We start from the raw sequence: 15,666 nt of genomic DNA, 5'->3' as shown, positions 1-15,666 counted from the left end.
TGAACGTAAAATGTTATGTACCAAGATTGGAATATAAACCTCAGGAATACTCACATCAGCATGCCCGTTTATTGTTTGGATTCTCTTAAAGATACTTCTATTTGATTTTCCTTTGGTCAGGTGAAATAAATTACTTAGAATGAGCCTGTGAATATACAGGGTGGCCAGCGCCTCACCTGGTGTAAATTGACATAGCTCCATTTGCTGAAGATGTGGACAATTAGCATTATTACAGGGATTTCTGTGATATCCATCCTCCTAGTATCTGAGTACCCTACACATGGATTAGAAATACATCAAAGTTCCCTGGTGGGAGCGCTGCTCAATTCCTTTAGTCCTACAGGCCAGGCCAGTAGCTTTTTCTGCAGAGTACTGGATTTCTTTGTATTGGTTATTTTGTCTACAGTGTTGCTCTTGTGAGATTTACAAACCTTAATTCTGTATATCTCACTGAAGTCCGCTACAATGGAAGCAATACAAAACCAGTGTAAAGAGCTGCGAAAGCCTAATGACATACCTTTCTACCTGAGCTACAAAGACTGCTTCAGTGCTGGAGCTTCCATTGCTACATTGACAGGTTTCAGAGTAGCAGCCGTGTTAGTCTGTATCCGATGAAGTGAGCTGTAGCTCACGAAAGCTCATGCTCAAATAAATTGGTTAGTCTCTAAGCTGCCACAAGTCCTCCTTTTCTTATTGCTACATTGGTTACTCTAAATATTTGGCACTCCCAGAGTGATGTGGTGGCCACAAAACACCTGCTACTCCCTTCTACTGAGCACTTCGAAAATACCTACGTTGAAAAATCGACAGCAGGTCCTAAGCATATATGATCGTGCCATATGGCACTTTACAGGGGCGCACATGGCTCTGCTGTTTCAATGGATCACACAAAGTGAGACATAACTTAATATTTCTTGAAGTTGGGGTAAAATGTCTACATTTCCTGTGGGTGGCAGGTACGTGCCTTGTTATCTGAAGTAGCAGACATTCAGTGCTGTACAGTGTTATTATTTATTATGCTTCTACTGCCTAGAGCCTCCAGCCAAGGTCAGAGAGAGCCCTGTTGTGCAAGCTGCTATGTAGACATGTAGTGTGAGTCTGTGTGTGACCCAAAGAGCTGACGATCTAAATAAGCCAAACAGACAGAAGATGGGAGCAGTGTCATCTCCAGAGGAACTAAGGCACAAAGAGATTAAGTGAGTTGCCCAAGGGTGAACAGAAAATCTTTGGCAGAGCTGGGAGCTGAAACCAGATTGAATTCTAGCCCAATGCCTTAACCACAAGACCTTCCTTTCCCTCATATTTACTCTGCATCTTACTAGCCCTTCGCTCAGGTTGGGAAGTTCAGCAACCAGGGCATAGGTGATTGAGCAATTGGGAACAATGGCTGTCCTAGTGGAGGTACTTTTCAGACAGTCCATTGATATAATAAAGGTGTGATCTACAAGAATACTATGGTTAATGTAATAGGTGCAGGGAGCTGAAATGCAAAGGAAGGAGGGAGACGAGGATATTTGTTTATATTTTAAGTGGTGAAGCTATTGAAGATACACTTGTGATTGCAAACATTTTACAGTAAATACATCTCACAACAGTGAACAGGTGAAAAGGACCTGGATTCCTAAGAGGAAGAAACAAGACCAATTTTATTTCCTCCTTTGGGTAGACAAGGGAATGCCCTTTCTTTAAATAATAAAAGATAGATTGTATATTATGATGTAAAAGCATGAATTATCTCAACACACTTCCCCATTTCATGATCGCAGAAAATGCAAAGAGGGAGTGGATTTCTGAGATACTGCTATGATGTCTGTGTTATCTACAGAGGGTGACATTAAAATATTACCCTTTACCAGCACTCACTGCACAGCAGCTTGTGAGATATTTCTTATTCTAAAGTAGTAAGAAATGCTGTGGTATCTCACAGAATAGTGGTAATGGCTTTTGAGTGCTGAAACTTTAACACTGACTACTGGATGTCAGTCTGATTGCTGAGAAGATTGATGGACTATATAGAGAGAGGCCGAACATGGGATTGTGGCTGATGCAGAATTGCAAAGAAAATTCCCTTTAAATGTTGATGGTTCAGGCTTTTAATATTTGTATTTAGACCAATAATATGAAAATGATATACCGGGACAAAAACGTATTTATGTGTTCTGCTAACTAAGTACCGCTGTCATTCAAAAATAAACTGGCTATGCCTTGTGCTGTAGCCAGGGCCCGCTTGGCATAGAGGTAGGGTGAAGGGGAAAACTGTTGTGGCTTACTGGCTCCACCTCAGTTAAAGCCCCTGACTAGGTTAGCATAGCCTGGGGCTTAAACTAACCTAGGTCAGTTGGCAATGACCCCCAAGAGACCCTCCACCTTTTGGGAATAGCTGGAGCCACAGCAGCTCTGGCTGTGATACCTTCCCAAACATCCCCATGCTGGGGGCGGGGGGAAGTGCTCTATGCTGGTTGAGGAGATGCAAGCAGTTCCCTTTAGTGCTGCCTAATCAAAGGAAGAGGAGCACAATTTGTAGGGCACGATTTAGCAAATTCCTCGTTAGTATAGTGGTTAGTATCCCCACCTGTCACGCAGGAGACAGGGGTTCAATTCCCTGACAGGGAGGCAAACGTACCTTTGGGGGGGAGGGATAGCTCAGTGGTTTGAGCATTGGCCTGCTAAACCTAGATTGTGAGTTCAATCCTCGAGGGGGCCATTTAGGGATCGGGGGCAAAAATTGGGGATTAGTCCTGCTTTAAGCAGGGGGTTGAACTAGATGACCTCCTGAGGTCCCTTCCAACTCTGTGATTCTGTGAAGAGAGAATCTGTTCACGTGTTTTAAACCTGCTTCCAGCTAGGACAGCCAGGGCAGAGCTTTGCCTTCGGGGGAGTTCAGTGAGGGCTGCATGTGCACATCCAGTGGTAAAATTGGCCTTTAGAAAGCAAATTCACATGCTGCATAATTCGTCTCTCATATTCATCTGTGTAACCCCACTGAAGACTGAAAATTTGCTTGGTGATATTGAGGGATGAATTTGGCCCATTGTAAATTCCAGCTGAAAGTCGAACTAGTGGAGATAGCTGGGGTTGTTCTTTACCAGCCCTGTCCAGAACCACAGCCCCTGTTAAAAGCTGTCTAGGCTAGATACTGGTCTCTCTGCATAGGTGTAACTGAGCTCAGCATCTGGAAATCCTGGAAGCTTTTGACCTAGTAACAGCTTTGGTTTAGAAGAGCTTGTGCTTTTTAAAGACCCTTAAAGACCATTTAAAAAACAACAGTCAACTGATTTATTGGTCCCAACTGATATTTAAAATTCATCCCTTGGATTTCAAGTTGACTTTTACTTGCTTAAGTAGCAGAATTTGATTTTGAGGTATTTGGGGCTGTGATGATTTCCTGCTTGATGGGGGTTCTCCATATTTAAACATTTCAGCTTTGCTTGAATTATTGAGCTTTTCCAAGATAGCAGATGAAACTTGCTGTTGTTGCATCTCCGTTCATACCCATCCTCCTCTTCTGTGCCCATAACTATAGTAGTTGGCATTTCCTCCTCTTTGTACAGTAGATTTTAGGAAATGCAATAAATTGCATCTGTAGGGCACCTATGAATAGCATTTCACATGCCACTCTACAGTAAAACGTCCACACTCTCATTTATGGGGGAGATCATTTTTAATTTAAGTGAGTAGCCCTTCCAGGTTAAAACCCCTGTGGGTGCCAGGGCTACTAATGAGCTTACAGTGGTGTGATTTATTTTTTATTTACACTGATAGATCTGTACCTGCCTGCCAACGTGTGATGGCTCCTCTTGCTAGAGGCCACATCCATCTTCCATTTTGAAATTAGAAATGTTACACCACAGATGTTCTTTTGCTCCACAGGTTTTGCATTAAGAGCACATGCCATTTGAGAGAGCACAATAGTTTAACAAATTAGTAATTCCCTCTGGGGCAGATTAGTATTTGCAATCAGCTGTACGCATGCCTTTTGTATTCACTGGCTCTCTTTGATGACAGTGGTTCCTGAGGTAGGTGTCCACTAAATGCCACTTTTTCAAAATATAATTTTTAAGGACTGGGGACTGGGGAGCACTTCATTGATTCCTGCTGGCATGTGTGTGGGGATGGAAGTTGCACCCTGTGCAGTACTGAAGACTGGCGTCACAGGGCAGCTCACACCTGGTGTATGGCCTGATGCCCTCCCCAGAGATTCTGACAGATTTATGTCACTGTTGGGGCTTCACTGAAGCAGACGAGGTTGCCTGAGGCATGCTCTGGGTCAGCACATATCCCTTAATTTCTCAGTCAGGCACTCTCCTGGCCATTTTGGTGCTGTGCTGATGATCCGAGGTCAACCAGGCGTTCTGGGGACCTTGCACTGTTTTGACTTTCCCCACCCCACTCCGGGAAGACCTTTCACCACCGGTCTTCAGCTAGGGCCTGCGCCAGCAGAAGCCAGTGAAAACCTGTAAATCAATAAAGACTGGAGCCCTTGTGCTAATAATATACAAGGTATATGCAGGGTCAATGCCACTCATTGGGTAAGGGATCAAGGGCAACATATTTTGTTCCTGAGTTACCTCCCGAAATATTTATCATCTAGGGGATAATCTACCAATTCTCCTCTTTGGGTATGTACGGCCTGGTAGGAAACCGAAGCAGTGTGGTACCACTGAACAGGTAAGAAAGTACACTGGATCCAGTACGGGGAAGTCTGAAGTCTTTCAGAGCAGACTCCATCCATACGACGACATGAATGTTTCGAGGATATGGCTAGTAGGTCTGTTACTACGTAGATCCACTGGCTAACCCCTGTGTAAAATTGGGGAACAAGTTCCCCAGGAGTTAATGCTGGCCTATAACATTGTCCACTAGGTAGAGCAGTTTTGTGTAGTTACCTGTCTCCTGTGGAACCTACTCCGCTTATAGTGAGCCACCTCACTTAGGTGGCTGTTTTAATTAGAATTCAGCCCACAGAAGAGCCCTGGGTCTGCTTTCCAGCTACTCTGAGTTTGACAGAGATCTATTTCTTTATTGAACCCAAATGGAACATGACCTATGAACACCCCAGAACTAGAGGAAAGTTTGAAACTACAATAGATTCAGATCTGAGCTTCAAGGCTCCAGTTGAGCTGCATTTTTCTGCCCAGTTTTTTTAGAACTGCATACTCAAAATTGCATTTGCAAAATGCATGAGTGTAATCTGAGTGCGCATTTGTTGTGGTTCTTCATTTATTGTGGTAATTGTGCATGCAAAAGGCCAGTTAGATATATAATTGGCTATTTACCTGCACAATTATCACAATTGTCACAGTTGTGTGTGCGATTAATTGTTCATGTAGTTTATACAGATGCATTTTTGCATGCACAATGACATACATTTGGGCCTTAATAAACAATTGAAAATTATTTTATCAGCATCTTTGGTAGCAGCAACCTAGAAAAAATGTCTCATTTTGCCAACGTTTCTGTTTTCTTATGTCATGGATTTTTTTTCATGTTACCATGACATAATAGTAAAAACGTGTATAGTTTTCCTTTCTTTTAAATATGGAAAATCCATAGTAGAACATTTAATATATTGGATATTACTGAGGCATGAATAATGCATGAACTGATCCTCATTAGAACATCATCATCTCCTTTCAACTTTTTTCTTTATTAGGGAGGAAATGCTATGATTAGAAGGTGAGGCAAACACTGCACACACAAAAAAGTCAGATAAGTTTGTTCAAGTTTTCAGGGAAATCTCTCTAACTATGTGTGTGTCCTTTTTTATGTTTGCTTTTTGTGTATATTCTAGTGAACAAGTTTGGTGGCAGGAATCTTTGTCAAAACAGTGAATTTTAACCAACTGTTGAAGAATATACATACAAAATTAAGTCTGAATTTGTAAATGCAAGTTAGGAATACACTATGTGATCTATGGGGTCAATCAAAACTGACCACCATAGCTTGAATATCAAATACTTACAGTTTCACATCTTTTAGAAAGACATTTGATCATGATTTTGGCAGCCTGTGGACACTACAGACAAACCAGTAGGCAGAAATTATTTGGGAAATAATTTATAGTAACGTACATGTGGGGAAATGGTATGCTATTTATAGAAAATTCATTAATACAAAACAAATTAATTGGTCAAACACATAATTCACTACATGTTGTTGGCTGGGTTCTAGCTCCAGTGCCTAGTCACTGTCTTCCCCTAGTGCCTTTTCATACCATTCCAGTTTTAACCGAGGATCTGCAGCTGGGATTGTGCTGGCAGACTCCCAGTGCCCACAAGATTTTTGATGCAGGATCAGAGTCTCAGTCATCAGCAAGAGTATCTCTAGCCATTTTGCCATCCAGAATGGACCCCCAACCCCAAGCAGCCAAGCTAACCAAATGAGCACCCACCTGAGCAGCACAAGTGACATGATGCCCCCTGGAAGTTAGTGCCCAGGGTGACTGCCACTCTTGCCCTCTCCTAGAACCAGCCCTGGTCAGCAGCACTGAACAAAATCTTCCACCGTGGTTTCCCTGTTCATCTCCTGTAACTTCTGAGAGACGCTGTGGCCACACAGCCAATAATCCATGTATAGTGCAGTGTTAGCATCTGTGCATCTTTCTCTGATGATGTCACGGCACACGTAGAAAGTTTTTGCTTTTTCTGAACATTGCACAGTTAACCAGTTTCTTATGTAATTTCAGTGAATGTCCTTTGCTGGCCTTTATTTTCTAGCTCACCATCTTGAACTCAAAGTGAATTTTCCCCATCTCTGATGTATAATCTTCCTCTCTCTGAGCTCATTACTGTCACTTTTCTTACCTGCTTGGTATTTGTACTGCATTCTTCCCAAGAGAAACTGTTTGCAATCATGTATGACTCATCAGAGTTTAGGAAGAAGAAAAATCTACCTTTGTAAGCAGTCTGATTAAGAATGGTTCACAACACAATTCTGCAGCAGAATGCTCTCTGTGGATAAACATACCCAGATAAAAGCAGATGATGGTGAATAAAACTGCAACATAGAGAATGCAAATAGTGAAGTTAGATGTTTGGCTGGTTCTCTCCATTTTTGTGTGATTTCCCAATAAGCAAAAAAACCCTTTCAAACGTCGTCATATTCAAAACTGACAGCTTTGCTGCACGTGTTGATATTGGAAAGGGAAAGATCTTGCACTGTCACAGTATGGTATGATTATCTGCAACAGTTAGTGGTTTGGAAAGGAGTTTGAATTTATAAAATAAATAATTTTGGGGTGGGGGGGCAGGATAGTGCAGGAGTTGATAATGGGATCTGGACCCTTCTCCTGTAGGTTCTTAGTGTAAATCTAGCCCAGACTGGTAGCGCCTTAGGGCTTGTCCACATGGGGAAATTGACCAGTAGAATTCTAGTGGTATAAGTATACCCCTAGAGTTATGCTGGTATAACTCCTTGAATGGACACTCTATTCTGGAATAAAAGTGACTATTTTTGTGCAACAAAAGATATGCAAAAATAAAGAAATAAAAATCACTTTCATTCTGGAATAGTGTGTCCACACAGGGACTTATACTGGGTATAATTCTAGGGGTATAATTGTACCACTATAGTTCTGCTGGGCCATTTCCCTGTGTAGACAAGCGCTGAAGGTCATCACCTGTTCAGTAGTCGGTGTGAAATACGTTAGTAGTGTCAATCCAAGTATAAGAGGAGAGGTATCTACAGTATGCCACAAAGAGCGCTAACTGGCACCCCTTTTTGGCATTCGCAGGAGCGGGGAAGGACGCAGTAGACAGGGAGCCTGAACTGCTACATTGCCCTGAAAGGTGTATCTCTCAAAAGCCAGGTTGAGGTATATTGATGGGAGAGCTTGCCCTGACAATGAGATGTAGGCACCTGAATCAGTTAGGTATTGCAATGCGGCAGGCAGCAACACCTAAATAAATTTAAAAATCTGGGCCTAAGCGAACTTGAACACTTTCATTTTGTAAAAACCCTTGTATTACAGTGTAAATAAAACACAGAATGCAGTTCAGACAATCTCATTTCCTACAATCTGGCATATTGTTTTGTGTTCTGTACCATCCAACCTGCAGTGATGGCCAGTAAGGATCTACACAGGAAGCAACTGGAACCATCTGAAGTTTTAATGTAATTGACATCATAGGAACATAATTGTATTATCTTGTGGTGACAAGAGGTAATGAAACTCGCCAGTGTATGAAAATTCTTCCTTCCCCACCAAAGGACAGTTCAGCTGTGGTCACAGCAAGAGCGAAGCAAAGAATTAAAGTTCACTGTAGCCAGTTCCCTATTTTAGATTCAGCCTGATAAAAGTTGTTGTGATGGAGCATGTGAACATCAAGCTGACATGTTCTGTTGTAGCTGCGGCCTGAGCAGTCTATTTTTAACCTGTCTGGCTGTGTGGCTAAATTCAGTGTGCTAAGTGCTGCTTCCTCTCTCTCAACAGATAATCTATGTTTCCTCCTGGGGTTAGTTTTCCCTATTGCCATCTCTCACAAGTTGAACCTGCTGCATCACAATCTGTGTGCGGTGGTTGTTCGTCTGGCCATCCCAAAGACTAGCTTTTCACTTAGAGTAAAATTTTCTGAGTCGCTGAGGACCAGATTTTCAAAGGTATTTAGGCACCTAAAGGTGCAGATAGGTGCCTCGTGGGATTTTCCAAAGCTTGTAAGTGCCTAAAAAGCATTGAGGTCAACGGGTGTTGGGCACCCAGACGCTTTTGAAAATTCCAGTAGGCTCCTACATACCTTTAAAAAATGTGGTGTTGTGTATCTAACAACCATTGAAGTCTTTAGATGCCTAAATACCTTTAAAAATCTAGCCCTCTGCAATTTAGGAACCCAAGACACATTTTTCAAATGAGATACAGGCACTTCAGAGCCTCAGGACTTGTCCACATGGCCCTGCAGTGCACACTGCGGGGCTGTAAATTGCAGCGCTAGTGCAACCAGGTAGCTAGTCCAGAGGACTCTGTTCACCCAAATGAGGTACTTTTCAGTTTGCACCAGCAGCGCCCACACAGGCAGGGCCGGATTTCCAATTCGGCACAGTAGGCACATGCCTAGGGGCGCCGAAAAGTTAAAAGTGGGTTAAAAGTTTCATTTTTCACAGAAAACATGAAGGTCAGCGGTAGGCTGGGGGTGGAGGGCACGTCAGGTGTAAATCCAACCTTGCGTGCAAGCATGCTGGTGCACCCAGCAGTTCACACACACACCCCCTGTAGGCTGCACTGCAGAGGTGTGTAGACGCAACCTGAGTTCCATTGATTTTCAATGGGTGTTAGGCGCCCAACCTGCATAAGAGCTTTTAAAAATCCCAGTTGGTGCCTTACTGCATCTTTGGGTACCTCAATACCTTTGTCACTCTGGGCCTTTGTCATATTGTAATAAAAGAACTTGGTGCCGACACAGGTGTGTCAGAAACGTTTAGTTTGCTCCCAAGTGCTCAGATACCAGCATGGCTCCGACATTGCTGAGAGCTGGAAAAAGCATTCCGAGCATCGACATGCTAATTAACACACCAAGCAATTAAAGTCAATTAAAACAGGGTTCAATGTAATTAGAAACAGTTGTGTTCACATTTACATTCAGATTGGTTTGACGTGTTGAAAGAAAAGAAAACAATTTCAGGCAAACTTTTAATGCCTACAGATGTGATGATAATAATAACAACACTTTGATTTCTAAAACCACCCCCGGTCACTTCCCTGGGTGCTGTACAGCATGATAAACAAGAACATAACGAGAATTCCAAAATAGGAACCCCAAGGAGTCCAGGGGCTCAGCAGGCTTGGAGATGCAAGCTGAAAATCTGACGACAGCCTGTAATGGAACTAAGTTTGGGGGGGTTCCTATCCCAGTCCCCATTTCAGCACATCACAAATCCAGCATCTTTCACTGGCCATTTCAGCCCAAAAGAGCTCGGAAATCCAGCAGTTCCATCGCTTTGAGTGCCAAAGTCGCCCTTGTTTTTATTTTAATAGCAATACCAACTGGCACAAAGGGCTGCCACAGCCTGTAAACACCTCAGATCCTTCCCACCTGTCCACAGGCCTTGCTCTTATCAGCACTCCTCTTCTTTATCCTCTTACCTGTGGTTTGGATTGGATTCATAGGCGTGTGGTAGAAATGATGTGCTATGTACCTCGCTCCTTGCAAGGCAGTAGTAGGGGGAGGAGAGACCTCAGAGAGCCCTCCCTCTCTTAATGCTGCTGCACAGGTACAGCTGTATTTTGGCTCTTAGGGACTGAAAATCAAGGAGCTGGGGGTGAGGTTTCCAATACCTTCAGCAATGCCAGAGGCCCCAGTGAGGGCATTTCTGGGCAGGGCAAGGCAATTCTCTAGGGTTTTACGCTCCATGCCAGGATGGCTGTATGGGGGAGTGATAACTGCACTGCTGTTATGCAGAGGTATCCTTGGCTGATCTTCTCTTCTCTCCTCCCTTGCCTGTGGAAGAATGAATTTCTGTGGCGCCTTCTCCTCCTCCTTGCAGCTCAGACTTATCGGAGCTGTAATTGCATCCTCGGTGGAAAACTGTGTGTATAGCGAAGTTAGGCTGGTGCGCCCTGGGAAGAATATCTATGTGTCTGAAAGGGCAGTCTGCATGCTGATGTAAAATGATATGGTGCAATGGCAGGCTGCATGAGATGACAGATTGTGAAGTAATATGACATAATGAAGCAGGATGCAAGAAAATGTTACTCTTTCAATTCAGGTACAGTGACCCCAGCATCAGCCATTTGACCTGATTAAGTGACTATTGGTATTAACAGCAGCCGTTAATTTTAGGAGAGAGGAGGGAAGGGAATGCAGTGCACAGAGACTGAAATTGCCGAAATGAATAAACAAAAAAGCACAGAAACCTTGTTGGGCTAGATCCTGTAGCCTCTCCATGCACTGAGCTGTCACTGAAGCCAGGAGAGAGCTGCAGGATCAGTCTCATTCACTGCATTTCATCCTTATTTCCTTTTATTCCTTTTTATTTGTCAGCCTCATTATGAAAAAAACAGCTGTATGGAATTTTGTCCCTTTGATGTACCGGGTTAGTGAACATTGAATCACTTGGTCCTGGGAGATGGCTTCTCCATCAATTGTGAACAGTAACCGTACTTAGCACGTGAACAAGGCTTTCCGTTTTTATTGAATCCTTAATTAATCCATGCATTCCTCTGAAAGGCAGGGGGGTATTAGTGTCATCTCCATTTTACAGAGAGGAAATTGAGGCAGAAGACATGGCCTACATTTTCAAACAGGATTAGTGATTTTAAGTAACTCCGTTTTTGGATGCCCAATCTGAGACACATGGAAGCGGACTGATTTTTAGGGGTTGGATGCTCAGCATTTTCTGAAAACTAGGCCCATTCTGTCTCTGTGTGAGCACCCCAAGTCTGAGGCAACAAAATCACTAGTTGCGTCTCAAAATCTATGCCTGAGTAATTTACTGCCACAGAGCGAGTTAGTGTCAATGCCGGGATTAGAATTCAGGATTCCCAGTCTCCTAGTGCTTTGATCAGACCTTGGGCCATGGCTGTTTAAGAGGAATTTTATTACCCTGACATCCTGATTAAATAATTAAACAGCCATCGTTGGCCCAGATTGTCCCCTCCTGCAGAGGGAATCATCCCCTCTTGGAGAACCCACCCCCGAATTGAAAAGGCTGCAGATTGCTTAGGATCTCTCAAACCTGAGAGATCCTAAGCAATCCCCAGGAGGCCTAGACCATTCAAGCAGAGGCCCTGTGCCTCCACACAGGCTCTGGCCCTCGTTGCCTTCTCCCATGTGGCAGTGTGGCTCTGTTGGACGCCCTCCAGCCATCACCCCCAAGACCTCTAAGGGTGACTTCATGGAGAAGATAATACAGCTGTCCATGGGACTAGAGACAGGCAACATGTGTGCCCCATGCCCCCAATGCTCCTCTTCCCAGTCCTTCTCTTTGGCTTGCTCAGCCTCCATCCTGTGTCTCAGTGCAGACCCTGGAGCCATGGAGAGGAGTCTAAGGGAAGGTGGATGAGAGGGCAGGAAGATGGCCTCAGCTGGAGGACTGTGTCCAGTTCTGGGTGCCAGACTTTAGGAAAGAGGTGGATAAATTGGAGAAAGTCCAAAAGAGAGCAACAAAAATAATGAAAGGGTTTAGATAACCTGACCTACTTGGAAAAGTTTTTTTAAAAAACTGCATGTTTAGTCTTGTCTTGAGAAAGGAGAAGACTGAGGTGGGGACCTGATAACAGTCTTCAAATATGTTAAGGACTGTTATAAAGAGGATGGGGATCACTTGTTCTCCATGTCCATGAAGGTGGGAGAAGAAGTAATGGGCTTAATCCTCAGCAAGGGAGATTTAGGTTAGATATTAGGAAAAACTTTCTAACTAAGGGTAGTTAAGCTCTGGGACAGGCTGCCCAGTAAAGGTTGTGGAATCTCTGGTCACTGGAGGTTTTTAAAAACAGATGGGACAGATACCTGTCAGGGATGATCTAGGTTTACTTGGTCCTGCTTCAGAGCAGGGAACTGGAATCGATGACTTCTGAAGGTCCCTTCCAGCCATACATTTCTACATTTCTATGATGGTTCTGGAGCTGCCCCGTGCACATCACAGGGAGTGATGCTGTGCTTGTCTCATTGTATAGCTTACCACATTGCCTTAAAGCTCAGGACTGGAGGTATTTCTGTGTCCTGGAAGCTTCATTTGTAAACTCGTTCTTAACTTTACCTTTTGTAGGAGGATTACACAGAATTCTTCAAATCTCGAAGCAAAAGCTTGGCATGATATTGTTATAGAACGTGTGTTGCTATGCAAATATACATAGTGCTTTACAGACACAAGATACTTTCCATGCCCAAAGATCTTATCATCTAAATGAAACAAAACAAACAAATATAAGCCAAAATACTGCCCAGGATGGCAGGTTAGCAAAGAGAGGGTGTGGGTTTATTGAGGAGGAAGAGAGTGTCAAGTTTTGTTTGTAACTTGGCCAGAGGGTGAGTCACATCTCTCTCACAGATCAGTGAGTGGAGAGCTGAGGAGATGCACCTCTGGGAAGGAAACTGAGGCAGACAATTCCTGGAGAGCCCCAGATGGCCAGGGGAGGGAGGGTTGCTATGGGGCAGGCACATTCCTACCACAGTGGGTTTGTTTGAAGAAGTGGGTTTTAGAGACTTGATTGTTCACAGGAAAATATTATACCTGTTTTACCAATTAATCAGCTACTTGTATGGGTTGTAATTTCTCATGATCTGTGTTCAGTAATTTATTGCAAAAAACCCCAGACTGTATAAGACTCTTGAAGAGAGAGAGGTGGGGGCAGAGGAAAATCCACATTTTCTTCCCTTGGTTATACTGTTGTTCTCACTTTTCCAAACACATTTAGTACCAGTAATAAGAGTAACATTGTTTCCAATATAGGCTGCTGCATAGTTAATATGTAATACAGCACATTATTTTCCGGCAAGTCAATTCATTTCTCTACTGTACCATATCTCGTTTAATTGTTCTGTAGTGAGCCACAGTAACTTACTTGGAGAGAATGTCCCAACCAATGTTTGTGACTGGAGTTGGGTGAAATTTTTTGACCATTTTTTTTCTCAAAAAAGGCAGATTCAGCAACAGTTTGCAAATTCACCAAAATATTTCAGTAAAACAAACAAACAAAAACGCTAAAAAAAAGATAAAAAATTGAAATGTTTCATTTCAATATTGTCAGTGCAAAAATTGACTTTCTGTTTCAAAATGTCCTTTGATAGTATTTTAAAAAAGTCAATAATGTTTAAAAATGGTCAAAATTGAAACAAAACATTTTGTTTGACCTGAAATAATTTTTTCAACTCTTTGCTTTTTCCAAAATTTCAGACAAACGAACAAACAAACAAACAAAAATCTGTTTGACTCCAAATTAATTTTTTTTCTATTCCCCCACCCCACCCCCAAGAATTGCCAGTGAACTGAAAAATCCATTATTCGCCCAGCTCTATTTGTGATTGTTTGCCCATTTTCCTGCCAAGCCTAAATTTTTGAAGAAGGAATATGCTTGGGGATGAAATTCTTCCCTCTGCAGAAGACCAGTAAGGGTATTAGGTCTCAAAGTGTCACTCAGGGGGTGCATAAGATTGTGCGGGTATTTATATCTGGATTACTACTAGAGAAACAACACCACCTTCTTCTTGTTTTTGTTTGGGAAAAAAACCACATTTTCTGATGTTTTACTTCTTCTCGCTAGGTGGTATACGTAACAGCTACATTCCCGTATGTCATGCTATTGATTCTTCTGGTTCGAGGAGTAACATTACCAGGGGCTTCTGAAGGAATAAAATTCTACTTGTATCCTGACCTATCCCGATTGTCTGACCCACAGGTAGGATCAAATAACTAATGTTCAAAACTTGCTCTCTGTTCATCATATCTCTGAGGTGGAAATATTTGGTGCTTCCAATTTTTCATTGCATTCAAAGTTGGAATACACAAAAATATAGTAGATTGTATATAGATGCGTTTCAATTTGAAATTCCTAACGGCATTAAAAATAATTATTTGAAGTAGTTGTAGTATACTGTAGTTGTGTGTGTGGAGGAGTAGAGGGGTTGTTTGTTTATGTTCATTTTAGTGGTACCTTAGCATGTCACAGCTGGATTTTCAAAAGTGTTCAACACTGGCCTAATTCTGCCCCCACTGAAATCAATGGGAGCAGAGTTTGACAAAGACTGAGCATTTTTGACATTGTGCACCATTAGTGTGTATTCCAAATAATAAACCTCCGTGGAATGGTTTAGATAATCCGCTTCTCTTTTTAAAAATTAAAAAACAATAAAAATGGGTTGACATATTTGGTATCTTTGCAAATAAAGCGGCATAGAAGAATGAAAAATCTCTAAACATTTTAAAGCACCAATAAATTCTTGAAAGAAGAGAGTGTGCCTTTTGAGTCACTTCCAAAGCAGAGATCATCATATAAATGCTGGGTTAAACTGAGACCTCGATGACAGATTAGCGGAACATAACAATTATGAATGTCATTTGCCTGGTATCTAAGAGAGAAAATGACACAGCTCTCATAGCTGACAGGTTGCAGACAGCGCTTCACTTACCAGGGTTGACAGCATAATAAACATTAGACTATGTTACTCCTGGAGGTGGTTATGACATTAGATGGACCCAAAGATGTAATGGAGTTGAAAAAGAGGTTTGGTACTATTTGTCAGCATTCATTTTTTGAAGTACTCCCTTCTGTCCAGTGAACTGTAAAACATTTTCAGCAAAAGTATGTTTTGACATGACAACACAATGAGCCTTCAAGTTATTTCCCTGTAGCTTCTGAAGCTACTGAATCATGGAAAGATCATCCTAATGAAATAGTATGGCTAGGTAAGAACTTCCAACTAGAATGGGACAGTCACATTTAAAGACATTTGGAAAAATAGATCGATTTGACGATTTTGAACTTCTTGTTACTGAAAGTAGATATTTGTTGCTATTCTAAGCACAAGTGATTGGGAGGTGAAGGGAGAGCAATGGAAATAAAATCTGACACGCCTATTTGTCCGATAAAGGAGGGTGGACTAACTGAGAAAACTGTTAGGGTCCCATGAAGTTCTGGTCTCCTTGTTCTCTGAGTTGTTCTCCACCACGTATAATAGACCCATATATTGCAATGACTTTAGTAAGCTTGCTCAATTGAAGGTCAGTTCACAAATC

The 15,666-nt window shown here is 42.4% G+C and overlaps 1 protein-coding gene across 2 annotated transcripts in view; it reads left to right on the top strand.

Moving 5' to 3' along the window:
• Window positions 1-15,666, top strand: part of SLC6A11 (solute carrier family 6 member 11) — a 171,902-nt gene that overhangs the window by 53,849 nt on the left and 102,387 nt on the right. For both annotated transcript variants that reach the window (XM_084634993.1, XM_084634994.1), the window contains exon 7: window positions 14,195-14,329. In XM_084634993.1, the coding sequence (XP_084491119.1) occupies window positions 14,195-14,329 (135 nt within the window). The remainder of the gene's footprint in view (window positions 1-14,194; window positions 14,330-15,666) is intronic.

The sequence above is a fragment of the Lepidochelys olivacea genome (assembly GCF_965140295.1).
Source record: "Lepidochelys olivacea isolate rLepOli2 genome assembly, chromosome: 7".
Lineage (NCBI taxonomy): Eukaryota > Metazoa > Chordata > Testudines > Cheloniidae > Lepidochelys > Lepidochelys olivacea.
This window is presented reverse-complemented; position numbering and strand designations above follow the sequence as displayed.